This window comes from Oncorhynchus keta, chromosome 20, assembly GCF_023373465.1.
Source record: "Oncorhynchus keta strain PuntledgeMale-10-30-2019 chromosome 20, Oket_V2, whole genome shotgun sequence".
Taxonomy (NCBI): Eukaryota; Metazoa; Chordata; class Actinopteri; order Salmoniformes; family Salmonidae; genus Oncorhynchus; species Oncorhynchus keta.
The window spans coordinates 13,260,169-13,278,008 of NC_068440.1; the positions used below are offsets into that span (position 1 = coordinate 13,260,169).

Sequence of the window (17,840 nt, forward strand, 5' to 3'; positions counted from 1 at the left end):
TGTTCATGGTTCATTGAATAAGAATGGGAAACAATGTTAAAACCCTTTACAATGAAGATCTGGAGTTATTTGGATATTTACGAATTATCTTTGAAAGACAGGATCCTGACATAGGGGCGTTTCTTTTTTTGCTGAGTTTGTAGTCTTCAAATATTTATTGGAGTTTCCTTTTTTTAATGCAACATAAAACAAAACATGCCACAATATTTAATAAGCCGTTTAAATGATTTAGTAATAATAATAATAATTGTATTAATCAGATATGAGGTTAAGACCCAGATGCAGACCATGTCGAATAAACAATAGTTTAATGTTCCAACAAGGGCAGGCAATAGACAGGTCAAGGCAGGCAGGGGTCAGAAAACTAGAGGTGGGTAAATGGTACTGGACGATAGGAAGGGGTCAGGGTAAGGCAGAGGTCGGTAATCCAGAGGGGGCAAAGGTACAGGTCGGGCAGGCAGGCTCAGGGTCAGGGATAGGCAGAGTGTTCAGGCAGGCGGTCTCGGAGTCAGGAGAGGCAAGGGTCAAAACGGTGAGGGCGAGAAAAGAGACTGGAAAAAGCAGGAGCTGAGACAAAATGCTGATTGACTTGAACAAACAAGATTATAACAACATTTACAGCTGACAGGGGCAGCTCGAGCAGGGAAGACATTTGACCAACTAACTTGCCACGTTAAAAGTCACTGAGCTCTTCAGTAAAGACATTCTACTGCAAATGTTTGTATATGGAGATTGCATGGGTGTGAGCTCGAATAGTCAGTAATGGGTGTGGCTGGAATAGCCAAATTCACACATACTTTTGTAAATTTCTTCATTAAACTACTTTTAATGTCTAGAAATACCAACTTCGATGTTGGGAGTGAACTGTCAGTTTAATGAGGATACTTCCATGAAGAAGAGGTCTTGGTTCTCAACATTTATTTACAAGTCTTCCATTAAATTGTACATAACATGATACAAACTCAGTACTCAGAAATGTACTCCTATTTACATATGTAATTCTCAAGTCCCAAATCCTAACTTGAGATCTGTGCGTGGAACTGGAGTTTTTGAAAATCTTCCATTGACATCAATGGGCACTCAAGTCAAGTTAAGATTCAGACCTACATCTATTTCCATTTCTCAAGATGTCACATTATTACTGCACATGTTGTAAGTCAATGATTTATATATACACACTAGAATACTGTTTTGGCGGCTCTATTGAAGCCACCATGCCTCCATCTTGGCACTCCCTCAACATAAAAAATATATTTTGGAAGCTACAGAAATGAATTTATTGATTTCTAAAATTGTTTTTGCCACAGCTATTCTATTTCAGACACCTTATTGCATACTTTTACATTGTATTATGTGAGCTAAACATACAAATAAAATATAGAAAAACGTTTAAAGTATATTTTTTTCAGATCACCAATGTTACTGTCCCAACAATAAACAAATATTTAAATACATGTCATTTTGTCCCTGAAATATTTAATTGAAATACTGTAGAATTCCATGTATTCCTATGAAGGACTGCTCCTACTGGGGAGTGCCAAATTGGCAGACTGGTGGCTTTAAAGCCTGTCAATGGCCAACACATAGCATCTGCAATCCAGGGCTCATATACATCATTGCTGTAAACTCCCGATTCAAATATCTGACCAATTAAGGAACTCTGATTTTCATATTTGATTTAACATTCATCTTTAGCATTATACAATTGAGCAGTTGAACATGATGCAAAGCAAAACATCTGAGATATTTGTGCCAATGACAAATCAGAATATAACAGACTGAAAAAATATATCAGCTTGACGCCGGTTGTGTTCATAACAGGGTCAAATATGACGACATCAGATACAGTTAAAAAATACTAGCAAGGTTGCCCAAAGTTTATGCGCAAGATTTGTGGAATATATACAAACATATGAAATCATTCCGATCATTTTCATCCAATATAACATGCTAAATTCCTGACAAACTATACAGTATCTACAGAGGTTGTGACATGGTTTTGCTTGTAGCTCATCTTTGTCAGATCTTGTTCTGCAGACAAGAGTTTGCCTGGAAAAATAAATAAAGATTATCAGTTAAATAAACATACGTTTACTAAAGATTAATTCATTAATATCTATCGTATAGATTCTTATTTTCTTGATCAAGCATGTTAATATGTTTCATGTGGGTTTGTCTGGGTTTAGGTCCTGTGGGCTTGACCAGCCCTAAACATAAATATCCCAAAAGTGAAATAGCTTCTTCAAGTGATTCAAACCACACACACACATGACAAGCCTGTTTTTGCCATTCGTCAAAAATAATCACACATTTTGATTGAGCCTCAAATGGGAACAGATGACCCACAATCTGAAGTGGGGAGAGGCAGCATTGTATAGGCCTCTTCCCATACAATATTGAGCCATAAAATTTGAGGCTATTATCAATATGATTTAAAATGCACTGGGCAGGGCCACTAGAATGCAGGTGTGAGTCAATCTGTCACCTTTACTACCAAAGTAGATACAGTGGTATCAGTCACCATAAAAACAATGTGCCGGGTATCATTCCCAGGAAGTATCCCATATAAGCCTTAAGAGTGACATATAGTGTTATTAAGAATCAATGAATGATTGTAGAGCTTTGCTGTGCATGGGCATGCTGGGTATTGATCCAATATAATCTAATATTAAATAGCTAAAACAAACTGTTTTAAATGTTTTTAACTGGAAATATCCTCTGCCCACAGCAGGGTGTTTGGATGACACTTGACACAGTGAAGCCATATCTATTTCATTCTTAACCTCAAATAAATCTTAGCCATGATTGTGTTGCAAATGATTTGCATAAATTCCTGCAATGTGATTACCTGACTGTTTCCTTTAACTCATTCCACCGTGTTGTGTATTTTGAAAAGTTTGATGTATGTTTGTGCTCTGCTTGTATGTAATCTGCTGCAAACTAATTACACCTCTGTACAGGACCAGGACATTTTAAATGATCAAAAAGTCAGTTGAAAGTGATATATATATATATATTGCTAAAAAAAACAAGGGAACACTAAAATAACACATCCTAGATATGAATGAATGAAATATTCTTATTAAATACTTTTTTCTTTACATAGTTGAATGTGCTGCCAACAAAATCACACAAAAATGATCAATGGAAATCAAATTTATCAACCCATGGAGGTCTGGATTTGGAGTCACACTCAAACTTAAAGTGGAAAACCACACTACAGGCTGATCCAACTTTGATGTAATGTCCTTAAAACAAGTCAAAATGAGGCTAGTAGTGTGTGTGGCCTCCACGTGCCTGTATGACCTCCCTACAACGCCTGGGCATGCTCCTGATGAGGTGGCGGATGGTCTCCTGAGGGATCTCAACCCAGACCTGGACTAAAGCATCCACCAACTCCTGGACAGTCTGTGGTGCAACGTGGCGTTGGTGGATGGAGCGAGACATGATGTCCCAGATGTGCTCAATTGGATTCAGGTCTGGGGAACGGGCGGGCCAGTCCATAGCATCAATGCCTTCCTCTTGCAGGAACTGCTGACACACTCCAACCACATGAGGTCTAGCATTGTCTTGTATTAGGAGGAAACCAGGGCCAACCGCACCAGCATATGGTCTAACAAGGGGTCTGAGGATCTCATCTCGGTACCTAATGGCAGTCAGGCTACCTCTGGCGAGCACATGGAGGGCTGTGCATCTCCCCAAAGAAATTCCACCCCACACCATGACTGACCCACCGCCAAACCGGTCATGCTGGAGGATGTTGCAGGCAGCAGAACATTCTCCACGGCGTCTCCAGACTGTCACGTCTGTCACATGTGCTCAGTGTGAACCTGCTTTCAGCTGTGAAGAGCACAGGGCGCCAGTGGGCCCTCATACCACCCTCATGGAGTCTGTTTATGACCGTTTGAGCAGACACATGCACATTTGTTGCCTGCTGGAGGTCATTTTGCAGGGCTCTGGCAGTGCTCCTCCTGCTCCTCCTTGCACAAAGGTGGAGGTAGCGGTCCTGCTGCTGGGTTGTTGCCGTCCTACGGCCTCCTCCACGTCTCCTGATGTACTGGCCTGTCTCCTGGTAGCGCCTACATGATCTGGACACTACGCTGACAGATGCAGCAAACCTTCTTGCCACAGCTCGCATTGATGTGCCATCCTGGATGAGCTGCACTACCTGAGCCACTTGTGTTGGTTGTAGACTCCGTCTCATGCTACCACTAGAGTGAAAGCACCGCCAACATTCAAAAGTGACCAAAACATCAGCCAGGAAGCATAGGAACTGAGAAATGGTCTGTGGTTATCACCTGCAGAACCACTCCTTTATTGGGGGTGTCTTGATATGTATTACTAACAATAGCAATATGTTATTTCTATGTCACAGGTCAATGATATTTTAAGCCTTATTTTAGAGTGACATAACATTCACAACCAATCCAGAACGGTCTTACATTGTGGGTGTGTTAAAACCACCAATCAGGAGCTGTGTTGGGTTTAGGTACCTGTTGGTATGTCACCTCCACATCTTCCTGCTCAGGGGTTCACTATGTACATGCCAGTTTTTTTCTTCTTTCGTGGGTCATCCTGCTGAGAGATGTAACTCAGTATCAGACAGATGCATTCATTTCAGAGATTACCATTTAAACACCCCTTCCTATAATGTCTACCTTCAGATCATCCCAGCCACTCTAAACGTATGCAAAAATGGTACAGCCAGATTTAATTGCTAATCCAATATACTTAACACTCCCAGTACTCAAATATTTAGCTTAAAGTGTTTCACTCTGTCTTCTCAGTTTGCAGCTGTTGCCTTGATGTGGTTCTGTACCCACCCACAATGTTTTCCCCACTATATGGTTCTTTCCATCTGTGGCTAATGCAGATAAGCACCAGCTTTTGACAAAAAGTTGCACTTGAGTTCTTACATCCGGAAAACTAAAGTACTTTGATAACAAATTTTACTCAGAGATAGGAAGGCCAAAGCCAAAAGGAAGGCCTCCGAGATGAAATAGGAAGCTGAATGATCAAAATCAAAATCAATATTGTTCATATTCTTATTTTATTGCTCAAGATAAGTATTTTCAAAAGTACTGAGGGGGCCAGGTACATTGAATAAAGTTGTATTGTATTACACTAAATATTGTATTAGTAATATTAGCAGCTACATTCAACATTTCCAGAGCCAATGGCAGAAAAAGGCTATGTTGAGGTATACCACTGTAAGTATCTGGTCAGATGATCAGACTTCATGTTTAGAGGTATTCTTACGATAGTCTCAATGGTCTTGCCATTGGGTTGCTCCTGTACAGGGGCTTGGGGGACATATGTGGGGAAAGAGTCCATGTTGGGGGTGCTCTTTTTTTCATGAGCGTATGGACCATCTGACCTTTTACAGCACCAGCGCACCACCTGTTGAGAAAGTAACATATAAGAAAGCTATCAGACAGTGAGGAAAACTGTTGCCGTTCAAGTGTCACAAAATATATATTTTTTAGAATGTACACAAACTACCATGCAGGTTTCTCACCATCATGATGAAGATGATAATGAGGAGCAGCAGGATGACAGCGGCTAACACCAACAGCGCAATGGCCCATCCCGGTACCCAGTCACTGAACCCACCACCATTATCCCTGGATGCTGCGTTGGCAGTTGTGCTAGATTTAGTTGTGGTGCTTGACTGAGGCACGATGGAAGGCTTCAGCGGACGGTTGGTTAAACCACCAGATGGGGAGATGTGTGGTCTCTTACTGTTTTTTTCTGGGTCCACCGTCCCAGGTGAAGGACTGGCACCATGACTTGTGGTGGGTGGATGAATTGTATTAGTCTTGTAGTGTCCTCCTGAACCACCAGTTGTCATTGAAGATGACATATTTGTAGGACTGGATGTAGGGAGTACACTATTGTTTCTCTTTCCGCTGCCTTTAGTGGAAGAGAAGGTTACTACGGTAATTGGATCTTGTGTGGTTTTGTCAAAAGAGGGATCTTTCGTAATTGTAGATGGAGCCAATGGGGTGGAAGTTGTTGGAAATGTTGTTGTTGTAGTTGAAGCCAATGGGGTTGTTGGAATTTTGGTAGTTGTAGCTGGAGCCAGTGGGGTGGAATTTGTTGGAATTTTCATAGTTGTATTTGTAGCCAATGGGGAGGAAGTTGCTGGAATGTTCATAGTTGTATTTTTAGACAATAGAGTGGTTGTTGGAATTGTCGCAGTTATATTTGGAGCCAATGAGGTGAATTTTGTAGGAATTTTTGTAGAAGTAGTTAGAGCCAATGGAGTGGAATTTGTAGGAATGTTTATAGTTGTAGTTAGAGCCAATGGAGTGGAATTTGTAGAAATATTCGTAGAAGTAGTTAGAACCAATGGAGTTGAATTTGTAGGAATGTTAATAGTTGTATTTAGAGCCAATGTGGTGGAATTTGTTGGAATTTTCATTGTTGTATTTGTCGCAGTTATATTTGGAGCCAATGAGGTGAATTTTGTAGGAATTTTTGTAGAATTAGTTAGAGCCAATGGAGTGGAATTTGTAGGAATGTTTATAGATGTAGTTAGAGCCAATGGAGTGGAATTTGTAGGAATATTCGTAGAAGTAGTTAGAACCAATGGAGTTGAATTTGTAGGAATGTTAATAGTTGTATTTAGAGCCAATGTGGTGGAATTTGTTGGAATTTTCATAGTCATATTTGTAACCAACAGGGTGGTTGTGGTTGGAATTGTCGCAGTTATATTTGGAGCCAATGAGGTAGAAGTTGTAAGAATTTTCATAGTTGTATTTGTAGCCAATGGTGTGGTTGTTAGTGGGTTAGTAGTGGTTGCAGTCATGTGAGTTATTGTTGTAGTGGGTGTGGTGGGGGTGATTATGGTTGAGGTGGGGGTGGTTATGGTTGAGGTTGGAGCCGCAACTGTTTCTGCTGAAAAGAGAAAGGGGGAAATCACTCAGGTAAAAAAAATCTGAGTAATGATGTAATATTACATTATGGAAAAATGCAATTAGTATATTTGTATGTCTTACATTCAATATAATTTGTATCTATCTGGAGAAGGGCAGAAGGATTGGCATCGATATAATTCAGGAAATCAAACTTGACCACAACTCCATTGATAAGCGTTGTGTTGAAAACTATGTCAGCGTTTGCTATCACTGATCCATTTCTGTAAAAGACAAGATTCAGAAAATTAAGAATGTTAGATGATACAGTATAATAACATATCCTCACCCAACCTTGACCAGGTGGAGGTGGGCACGTCTTGTAAACCAGAAGATCACAGCCATTTTCATGTTTTTATTTTGTTTCAAAGTTTGATATGGCTGTTTAAAACACTACCACAACCCACCAAAACATAACCTTAAAGTTCTTTCGACATTGAAGCTATACATTTGACAAGTTTACATAGTTTAGACGAGGCAAGTCATTCCAATTCATAATTTCATGTTTCAGTCTGTCAAGGACCGATATAAATGCAGTGAGTTTATACTTTAGTTACACATCCTCTCAAAAGCTGATCTAAAGGACCCAGGTGACTTAGTCAAGCTTACTTTACCTGAAAGTCATTGTTGCAACGCCCTCATAAGTGGATGCTGTTCCGGATGAGGGAGACTTGTAGGCATCAGCAAGCTGAAAAATACTCAATTATGTCACAATTTGCATCATTGTCATGAGACCACTTATAGAGATAATTCCTGCTGTGATAATATTGTAAGTAAGTAAGCCTTTTCTGAGCCAGAACGGCACATAGGCCTGTGCTGTGGTATAGTTTATATAGTGGTGTTGTTTAAATCAAGGCATGGTTCTCAATCTTACCAGTTGGCTGACCTCGCCATACAATTTCTTGTAGTCCTCGGAATTGGGATTCAATAGGGAGTCATTGAAGACCAGATTGGTGATCTTTATGTCCATCTGGAATACCATTTTGTTTGTTGGGGTGGTGCTCATACCTGCTGGAGTGACTGAGTAGGGCACTGACAGGGAACCTGTGGCAAGCAGAAATATACACCTTATTCAAGTGGATCATTTAAGGCTATGAGTGTAACATGGACTTCTATAGCCTTCATCTTGGGAATCAGAGGATTTTTGAGGTAGCCTAAAGTACTAACAGATGTAGGATCTTCAAATGAGCCAGTTTTCTACAGCAGGAAAATCTGCAGCTACAGAAAATGTGAATTATGTGGATTATAACCAATTGACAATTTCTATAAGAGTTGATACATTTTTCATTATGGCAAATCAGGTCTGACATAAAGGGAAATTAGTAACTTTAGAAGCCTTTTTAAACCTGGAAAATTCACGACAAATGTGCATTTCCTGGCGTGCAGGAAAATTGTCAGCAGCAAAAGAGTGATCAAATTAATATCCTATCTCTGTAGCACACACAGAGCTGTTGGCTGTATAGTTTGAGATTCCAATGGATTCAACGTCGGGTATAAATGAGTGTTAAGATCAGAAAAGATTCCTCTCAAGACCTTTACAAGCCAGAAGGATAAATACAACTATATTTGAACTTACTTTACCTGTTGTCCGTGTAAAGTAAGTTCAAATCTAATTTTATTTAACATTCTGGCTTGTAGAGGTTGTGAGTGGAATCTTTATACTCCTGCTTCAAATCATAATTTATGCCCAATGTAGAATTCAATTCAATATCGGGTCTTCAGGCTAGGTTTGAGAGTGTATATAAAAGTAATGCAGTGAGCAAATCTGGTGGCCCATTAGGAAACATAACAATCATAATGGAGTATCAGCTACTCATAAAGGTGTGGAATTAATTTGGTTTACTCTTTAGCTTTAGATTACTCTATCAGACATCAGACATCAATTGAAGTACAATACCCCCCTCAAAAGTGTTAACACTTTGCTAATTAGTTGTTGCAGGACACTCATGGAGTTCTGACTGTAGAGAATACTCTTGAGCGATTCCATAACTGTCATTATTATGCAAGCCTTTTAGGGTTGGAAACCCAGTATACAATGACCATTGTCCTTTCAGCTCAAATTAGTCAAAACCAAAGTAGATCGAGTTGAATTATGGATATATTTCAAAATAATAGTATTATCATGTCACAGAAAGTAGGGCATCTTTTCCCACTCAAAATCCATCAAGTACTCCTGAATCACCAGTTGGGTCAAATTATAGCCTGTCTACTTTGTTATCTAATAGACATTTCATAGTCATCGCAATATATACTTGTGCTTTGAGTTGGCGCTAGGGACACAATAATTTGATCTGCTGGTCTTTCTGAATGTCGGTAAGTGCCATTGAATACACAGTCTTCAAAAATAGACAGTGAAGGAAGGTGGTTTACTGAATCAAGCAGATATATTATTAATAACATTATAGGCCTACTATACAAAATGTGTACAGATAGATATACTTTTATATATCATACGCTAATATATAAAATAATATACAGTCAGAAGTCAGAAGTTTTCATACACTTAGGTTGGAGTCCACTCCACAAATTTCTTATTAAAATCTCTTAAGGAAGCGAATTTTCGCAGCTTTTTGTTACAAATCGCGCAACATTTCAGCGCCCTGCTACTCATGCCAGGAATATAGTATATGCATATGATTAGTATGTGTGGATAGAAAACACTCAGACGTTTCTAAAACTGGTTAAATCACGGCTGTAACTATAACAGAACGTGTGTTTCATCGAAAAGTGCAGGAAAATCTGATCACTGAAAATGGAAAAATATATCCATGCGCAACTTCAACCAACTGTTAAATGTGACCCCCATTAAATGGAGCCGAGGTTGCAATTACCTACAGCTTCCACAGGATGTCAACAGTCTTGTCATTTGCCTACTATTTTTTTCTTGGTCAAACAGACACAGGGCAGAGCAGTTCTTCCGGTCTCCGACCGGATATTTTGGTTGAGATTTACCCGGACATTATTTCCAGACGCACAGCTATAGAATATAATTCGCCCCGTGATCAATTTGATGGCTTATTAACGTTTACTAATACCTAAAGTTGCATTACAAAAGTATTTCGAAGTGTTTTGTGAATGTTTATCGTCGACTTTTTTAATTTAAAAAAATTAGGTTACGTTAAAAAACGCTATTTTTTTCGTTGATCACACACTCTTCATAGATCGATATCTAGGCTATATATGGACCGATTTAATCGAAAAAAAGACCCAATAGTAATTATGGGACATCTAGGAGTGCCAACAAAGAAGATGGTCAAAGGTAATGAATGTTTTATATTTTATTTGTGCGGTTTGTGTAGCGCCGACTATGCTAATTATTTTGTTTACGTCCCCTGCGGGTCTTTTGGGGTGTTACATGCTATCAGATAATAGCTTCTCATGCTTTCGCCGAAAAGCATTTTACAAATCTGACTTGGTGGAAAGATTCACAACGAGTGTAGCTTTAATTCACTACCTTGAATGTGTATTTTAATGAAAGTTTAATGACAGTTTGAGTTTTATCAAAAACTATAGGTGGCGCTCTGAAACTCCGCTGAGTGATGTTCCTGCCAGGGAACTGTATTCTGCTACTTCCTTAAGAAGTTAACAAACTATAGTTTTGGCAAGTTGATAAGGATATCTACTTTGTGCCTGACACAAGTAATTTTTCCAGCAATTGGTTACACAGATTATTTCACTGTATCACCATTTCAGTTGGTCAGAAGTTTACATACATTAAATTGGCTGTGCCTTTAAACAGCTTGGAAAATTCCAGAAAATGACGTCATGGCTTTAGAAGCTTCTGATAGGCTAATTGACATCATTTGAGTCAATTGGCGGTGTACCTATGGATGTATTTCAAGGACTACCTTCAAACTCAGTGCCTCAATAGTACGCAAGTATGAACACTATGAGACCACACAGCCTTCATACTGCTCAGGAAGGAGACACGTTGTCTCCTAGAGATGAACGTACTTTGGCGCGTAAAGTGCAAATCAATGCCGGAATATCAGCAAATATCCTTGTTCTTTGCTGATGCTGGATGCTGGAGGAAACAGTTACAAAAGTATCTATGTCAGGCGGTGGGTGTAGCTGGTGCATGAAGTCAGGCGCAGGAGAGCAGAGATGAGTGAACAACGCACTTTACCTAAGAAATAGCACAAGTAACAATACCAATGTGCAAAGAAAATAACGGTTGCCACAAAGCACGGGTGAAAGAATGAACAATCACACACAAAGACATTGGGGAAACAGAGGGTTAAATACATGACTGGTTTGTTGGCGGAAGTCTTGACAATATCTCCAGTAAAACGAGTCCTAGATCAACATAACCTGAAAGGCCTCTCAGTAAGGAAGAAGCCACTGCTCCAAAACCGCCATAAAAAAAACAGACTATGGTTTGTGTGTTAATAACATTTAGACTACGTTACCCAGCAGGCTATGCGGTTTGGGCATTTGGTTGAAGAATGCCTTGCATGGCTAAAACAAGGAGTTTTCTAGCTGAAGTATATGTTCATTAAAATAGTTATACCTACGCCCCGGTTTGTCATTATATAAGTAACAATCATAACATGGTATCAGATTGGTAGTCGCTATGACGAGACAGATAAAAGAAAGGAGTAAACTCCGCAAATTTCCACGACAAAAATGTAACATTCTAAGACAAGTGACGTGAGTAGGTTAAGATGCAAGGTTGCATGAGCGAGAGTGACAGCAGCGAGAGCGAGGCTGCATTGGAATCTGTTGACGAGCAAGTTGATGAGCAACATACTGAAGTAAGAGAAATTGACAAAAAAGACTCACTAGTGAAAGACTATCCTGTCTGTGGCATACTTGATAATGGACTCAAGGAGAGATTGCTGTGTGAGCAAGATTTAACTTTGGATAAAGCAGTGAATGTGTCGAGCAGCTGAAACCACCAGAGCACAAGCGAAAGAGCTGCGCAGGGATGAGGTGTCAGTGCATGCAATAAAAAGAGGAGCACCACACACAACGCCTAACAAAACAAAAATAAGCGAAAGAGAGAAATCAAAACACTACGTGGAAAATGTGGATTTATCCACAAGCCAAAAAAATTGCCCTGCATATGACAAATCATGTAACAACTGTGGGAAAAATAATAATTTCTCAAAATGCTGCAAAGCTTAGGCTACAAAGAAAAAGGTCCACACAGACAAGGAGGAGAATTTAATTGATTCTGGAAATATGCAATGCAGTAAAAGCTGAATGGATTGTGCCATTGACTGTGAATGAAACTATAATGACATTCAAGCTTGATACTGGAGCACAGGTAAACCTGTTGTCGCTGGATGACTACAGAACACTGAAAGTGAAGAACAAAATACACTCGGTGAAAATAAAGGTTATTGGTTATACTGGGTAGAACGTACCAGTCAAAGGAAGCTGCATAGTTACTTTACAGCACAAAGGAAAACAGTTCAGAGTGGAGGTGCTGATCGTGGAAAAGAGTGTACAGCCTATTCTAGGAATCAATGCATGTGAAAAGCTCAATTTGTTGAAAAGAGTGTATGTAGTGACATCACAGGCTGAAAATGACCAAGAATCGCTACTGGCTGAATATGAGGATGTGTTTGAGGGTCTTGGATGTTTAACAGGAGAACACAAAATATGTACTGATGACAAAATTACTCCAGTTGTGCATGCATGCAGAAAAATTCCATTTGCACTGAGGAAAAAGCTCAAGGAGGAACTCTGATACATGGAAAAGATAGACGTCATCACAAAAATGGATGAACCTACAGACTGGGTAAGCTCACTGGTTATTGTGGTGATAGATCTCAACAAAGCTATCAAGCGAGAGCATTTCAAGTTGCCAACCAGAGAAGAGATAATGTCGCAGTTTGCTGGAGCAAAGTGGTTCAGTAAGCATGATGCCTCATCAGGATTCTGGCAAATGAAGCTAGATGATGCAAGCTCAAGGCTATGCACATTGAACACACCTGAGGGCAGAAACAGATTTCTTGGTCTACCATATGGGATTCTCTCAGCACCAGAGGTCTACCACAAGACAATCCACATGACCTTCAAGTACATTCCTGGAGTGGAGACTATGATGGATGACATCGTTGTCTGGCGGTCCACAAAAGAAGAATACGACGCGAGAGTGAGACAAGTGCTGGACCTGACACAGAAAGTCAACCTAAAACGAAACAAGGACAAATGCGAATTTGGTGTGAAAACACTTACCTTCGTGGGAGACGTACTTTCAGAGGATGGAGTCAAACCAGACCTGAGGAAAACATCAACCATCAACAACATGGAGTGCCCGAAGAACAAGGACAACGCGAGACAACGCAAGACGCTTTATGGGCATGATCCCCTACCTTGCAATGTTCATACCTCAACTGTCAGCACAGTCCACTCCACTCAGATGTCTTCTGGAACAGAAAAATGAATGTGAATTGTCCCATGAACAGGAAAACTGCTTCAAAAACCTAAAGACAATCACAGAAGAGCCAGTGCTCAGGTTCTATGATCCAGAGAAAAGCACTAGGATTTCTGCAGACACTTCACAGTTTGGCCTGGGAGCAGTTCTTCTGCAACAGCATGACGACACATGGCAACCCGTCGCTTATGCTTCCAGAGCCTTGACAGGCGCAGAGACAAGGTATGCACAAATAGAGAAAGAACTACTGGCGAGTACATACGCTTGCAAAAGGGTTCTCCAATACATCTACGGAAGAGACTTCGAAGTAGAAACCAACCACAAACCATTGATGTCAATCATGTCTAAGCCACTGAATGATTGTCCAATGAGAATCCAGAGAATGTTGATCAGACTGCAAAAGTATGATGTGAAGATGATCTATACCCCGGGAAAGTTAATGTTCGTCACCGACACTCTTTCTCGAGCAGTCGACAAGAAAGAGAGCTTCGGCACACAGAAAAACACTGAGATTTAGGCCTACGTCGACATGATCGTAGCATCACTTCCTGTGTCTTCTGAGAGAATGGATCAGATCAAAGGAGAGACCGCAGTGGACCAAACAATGACAGAGTTGAAAGAAACAACACTGATGGGATGGCCCGCAGAGAAAAACAACTGTCCAAGGAGAATACAGGATTACTGGATGTGCAGAGCAGAGCAGAGCTCACTGTTGTGGATGGCATAGTGTTCAAAGGAAACAAGATTGTCATTCCCATGACACTATGCAAAGAAATGCTACAGAAAATACGAGTGCCACTTGGGTGAGGAAAAATGTAAACAACGAGCACTAGAAGTAATGTACTGGCCAAGAATGAACCAGGAAATCAGCCAGACCACTGCTTCATGTGAACTGTGTTTGACCTACAGGCCAAAGCAGCAAGAAGAGCCGCTAATGCCTCATCCAGCACCCAACAGACAATAATACAAAGTTGGAGTTGACCTTTTTGACTGCAATTGCAAAAGTCACATTGTTGTTACCAACTACTACTCAAACTACCCTGAAGTAGCAACACTGCCACCTACCTCCAGCAAAGCTGTAATCACCTACCTGAAATCAGTCTTTGCTAGACATGGGGTTGCGTCTGAACTGTACTTGGACAATGGCCTGCAGTTCTCAAGTTCCGGATTCTGATCGTTCACTAACGACTGGGGATTCCAACACAACACCTCCAGCCCCAACTACCCAAGGTCCAACAGCTTAGCAGAGAGTTCAGTCAAAATTGTCAAAGGTCTGATGAAAAATGCACACGATGGAAAGTAGGATTTCTGATGATCTACCGCAGCACACCGCTGCAGAAAGGACTTTCACCTGTACAAATGTTGATGGGACGTCGCATCAGAACCAACCTACCCATCCATGAGGACTTGCTAACACCCAGAGGTGCTCACAAGGTCAAACTTGAGGGAAAAACAGAAAGACAAACAAAAACAGCGACACGACAAAAGTGCAAGACACTTACCTGAACTGTAACCTAGAGATTATGTACGACTCCGAGACATCACTACAGGAACCTGGATGCAGCAAGGGTGTGTTCAGAGAGAAGTTGCACCGCAATCCTATGAGATCCAAACGGAGCATGGATCACAACTGAGACGAAACAGAGTGGATAAAAGGCTTCAGCCATTCCCTCAAAGGACTGAGGATCACCAGGAGGATACTGCTGAAGCGTCAAATGCCTTTAGAAAATGACAAATCAGTCAGAACACCTTGACTGACAGGACAGGAAGGACTTCAGCAGAACGACCAAAAAAGGACTGTCAGAGCCCATGAAAGGCTTATTGAGAATTGCTCCAAAAAATATATATACTAAAAAAGGGGCACCTGGACTGAATATTTTGTGCATGTCAAAAGAATTAGATCCACAATAGAGTATTGTTGGGCAGACTATATTTAGTTTAAAAAATCATAAAAATATCAGAATATGTGTATTTCCTCTTAAGTTATGAGAGCAATGTAAAAAAAAAAAGAAATTGGGGGAAAGAAATGTGTGTTATTGAAAATTGCATGTTACGCAGGTTGAGTAAACAAATGTGATGTGACGTGTAGTTACATAGAAAAGTAGGTTTCTGTTAAAGGAAGGAAGATGTTGTTATGTGTTAATAACATTTCGACTACATTACGCAGCAGGCTATGATGGTTGAAGAATGCCTTGCATGGCTAAAGAAGGAGTTCTCTCCTTGTTTAGCCATGCATTACACTTTAAAGTTGTTGTATTCGGCGCACGTGACAAATACACTTTTATTCGATTCTAGCTGAAGTATATGTTCATTGAAAGTAGTTAAACCTATGCCCCGGTTTATCATTATATAAGGAACAAACATAACACTTTGCACCTGCACATGGGGACAAAGATCGCACTTTCTGGAGAAATGTCCTCTGGTCTGATGAAACAAAAATAGAACTGTTTGGCCATAATGACCATCCTTATGTTAGGAGGAAAAAGGGGGAGGCTTGCAAACCGAAGAACACCATCCCAACCGTGAAGCATGGGGGTGGCAGCATCCTGTTGTGGGGGTGCTTTGCTGCAGGAGGGACTAGTGCACTTCACAAAATAGATGGCATCATGAAGAAAAGTATGTGGATATATTGAAGCAACATATCAAGACATCAGTCAGGAAGTTAAAGCTTGGTCGCGAATGGGTCTTCCAAATGAACAATGACCCCAAGCATACTTCCAAAGTTGTGGCAAAATAGCTTAAGGACAACAAAGTCAAGTTACTGGAGTGGCTATCACAAAGCCCCGACCTCAATCCCATAGCAAATGTGTGGGCAGAACTGAAAAAGCGTGTGCGAGCAAGGAGGCCTACAAACCTGACTCAGTTACACCAGCTCTGTCAGGAGGAATGGGCCAAAATTCACCCAACTTATTGTGGGAAGCTTGTGGAAGGCTACCCAAAACGTTTGACCCAAGTTAAACAATTTAAAGGCAATGCTAACAAATACTAATTGAGTGTAAGTAAACTTCTGACCCACTGGGAATGTGATGAAAGAAATAAAAGCTGAGATAAATCATTCTCTCTCTATTCTGACATTTCACATTCTTAAAATAAAGTGGTGATCCTAACTGACCCAAGACAGGGAATTTGTACTAGGCTTGTGAATTTTTGAAGGGTGAAAAACTGAGTTTAAATGTATTTGGCTAAGGTGTATGTAAACTTCCGACTTCAGCTGTATAATAGTGGTACAGTATATTGAAATTGATAGACAAACATATTAAATAACTATAATTGAAGGGATTGATTACTTCAAAATGAGTCTGTAAGACACTTAAACATCTCATAAAATGTGATTTTCCTGTCATTTAAGTACTACCCAAGTACCCATATAGTGTGCATCAGGTTTTTGAAAGAGATTGCATTGTAAAATCGATATAATTTCTTAATACTAAGGTATACAATATTATATATATATATGTATTATTGATAATATGTACATTACCAAATAGTTACAATTCCTCCAACTTCAAGCCTTTTTCCATAAAGCAAAAATAATGTTGCACCTACTTAATGCAGTTATACTGGATGCATTTTCTTACCCGAGATGGCAAATATTAAGATGCATTGTGTAATCCTCAAATGGTTAGCTGAAGGTAGTACCATCTTGATGGGTAAAATCTGGCTATTTAAACAAATTCAACCAAATGTATGATACAAACGATTTAACTTCTCAAGTATGGAGTTTGATGGTGAGATGTAGTTTGTCATCTGCAGGGTGAGGTACCAGTCTTTTATCTGGGGCCACCTACGTCAGGTGTGACTCGACAGGAGCCGCGTGAGTCTGAGGCTGGGCCGTGCTAAAATAAATTGTGAGATGTGAATCACAGCTCAACTCTGATTGCTTCGGTGATTCATGAGCTGAACCCATTTGGATCTGAAAAAACTGAATATCTTTATTTGGGCGAGGGTTCATGTCCTGACACTTGTGTAAAACATCGGCTGGGCTGCATTAACTTAATAATACAATGGGAAATGGCTTAATAGTTGTATTAGCTCCTGGATAACACTATTAAATACAATTTTAGACTGAAGAGAGCAGAAGGCATGCAATTGAGACTTGAGATGTTATGTGTTAATAACATTTCGACTACATTACGCAGCAGGCTATGATGGTTGAAGAATGCCTTGCATGGCTAAAGAAGGAGTTCTCTCCTTGTTTAGCCATGCATTACACTGTAAAGTTGTTGTATTCGGCGCACGTGACAAATACACTTTTATTTGATTCTAGCTGAAGTGGACGTTTTTCCAATACACTGTACTCTGACTTTGTGTTTTCTCAGACTAAATCAGCATTTTCATTAGCTCGATTAAAAAGCTATTTTATAATGAATTTAAACGTATTGATAACTCAATTTCAAATGTCATCATTGATGAGGACCTGTTTATACACGAACAAAACATCACCTTGACTTCAGCTTTTTGACTAACCTATTCCTACAATCGTCCTTCAAAAAGGAGGGGGAGTCAAAGGAGGACACAAAGGGAATTGTTTGACGTAT

General features: G+C 40.1%; 1 protein-coding gene across 5 annotated transcripts in view; it reads right to left on the reverse strand.

Annotated features, from left to right (window-relative positions):
• Positions 1-17,071, reverse strand: part of LOC118399428 (mucin-5AC-like) — a 76,749-nt gene extending 59,678 nt beyond the window's left edge. Inside the window, exons 1-8 of one of the 5 annotated variants that reach the window (XM_052472090.1) lie at positions 16,881-17,071; positions 7,792-7,961; positions 7,532-7,605; positions 7,002-7,141; positions 5,519-6,900; positions 5,260-5,400; positions 4,494-4,575; positions 904-2,049 (exon numbers count right to left, since the gene is read on the reverse strand). In XM_052472090.1, the coding sequence (XP_052328050.1) occupies positions 4,525-4,575; positions 5,260-5,400; positions 5,519-6,900; positions 7,002-7,141; positions 7,532-7,605; positions 7,792-7,961; positions 16,881-16,944 (2,022 nt within the window). In that variant the 5' untranslated portion in view covers positions 16,945-17,071 and the 3' untranslated portion in view covers positions 904-2,049; positions 4,494-4,524. Of the gene's footprint in view, positions 1-903; positions 2,050-4,493; positions 4,579-5,259; positions 5,401-5,518; positions 6,901-7,001; positions 7,142-7,531; positions 7,606-7,791; positions 7,962-16,880 lie in introns of those variants that run through there. The other 4 variants (XM_052472089.1, XM_052472093.1, XM_052472094.1 and 1 more) reach the window with 4 other exon arrangements.
• Positions 17,072-17,840: the final 769 nt, after the last annotated feature.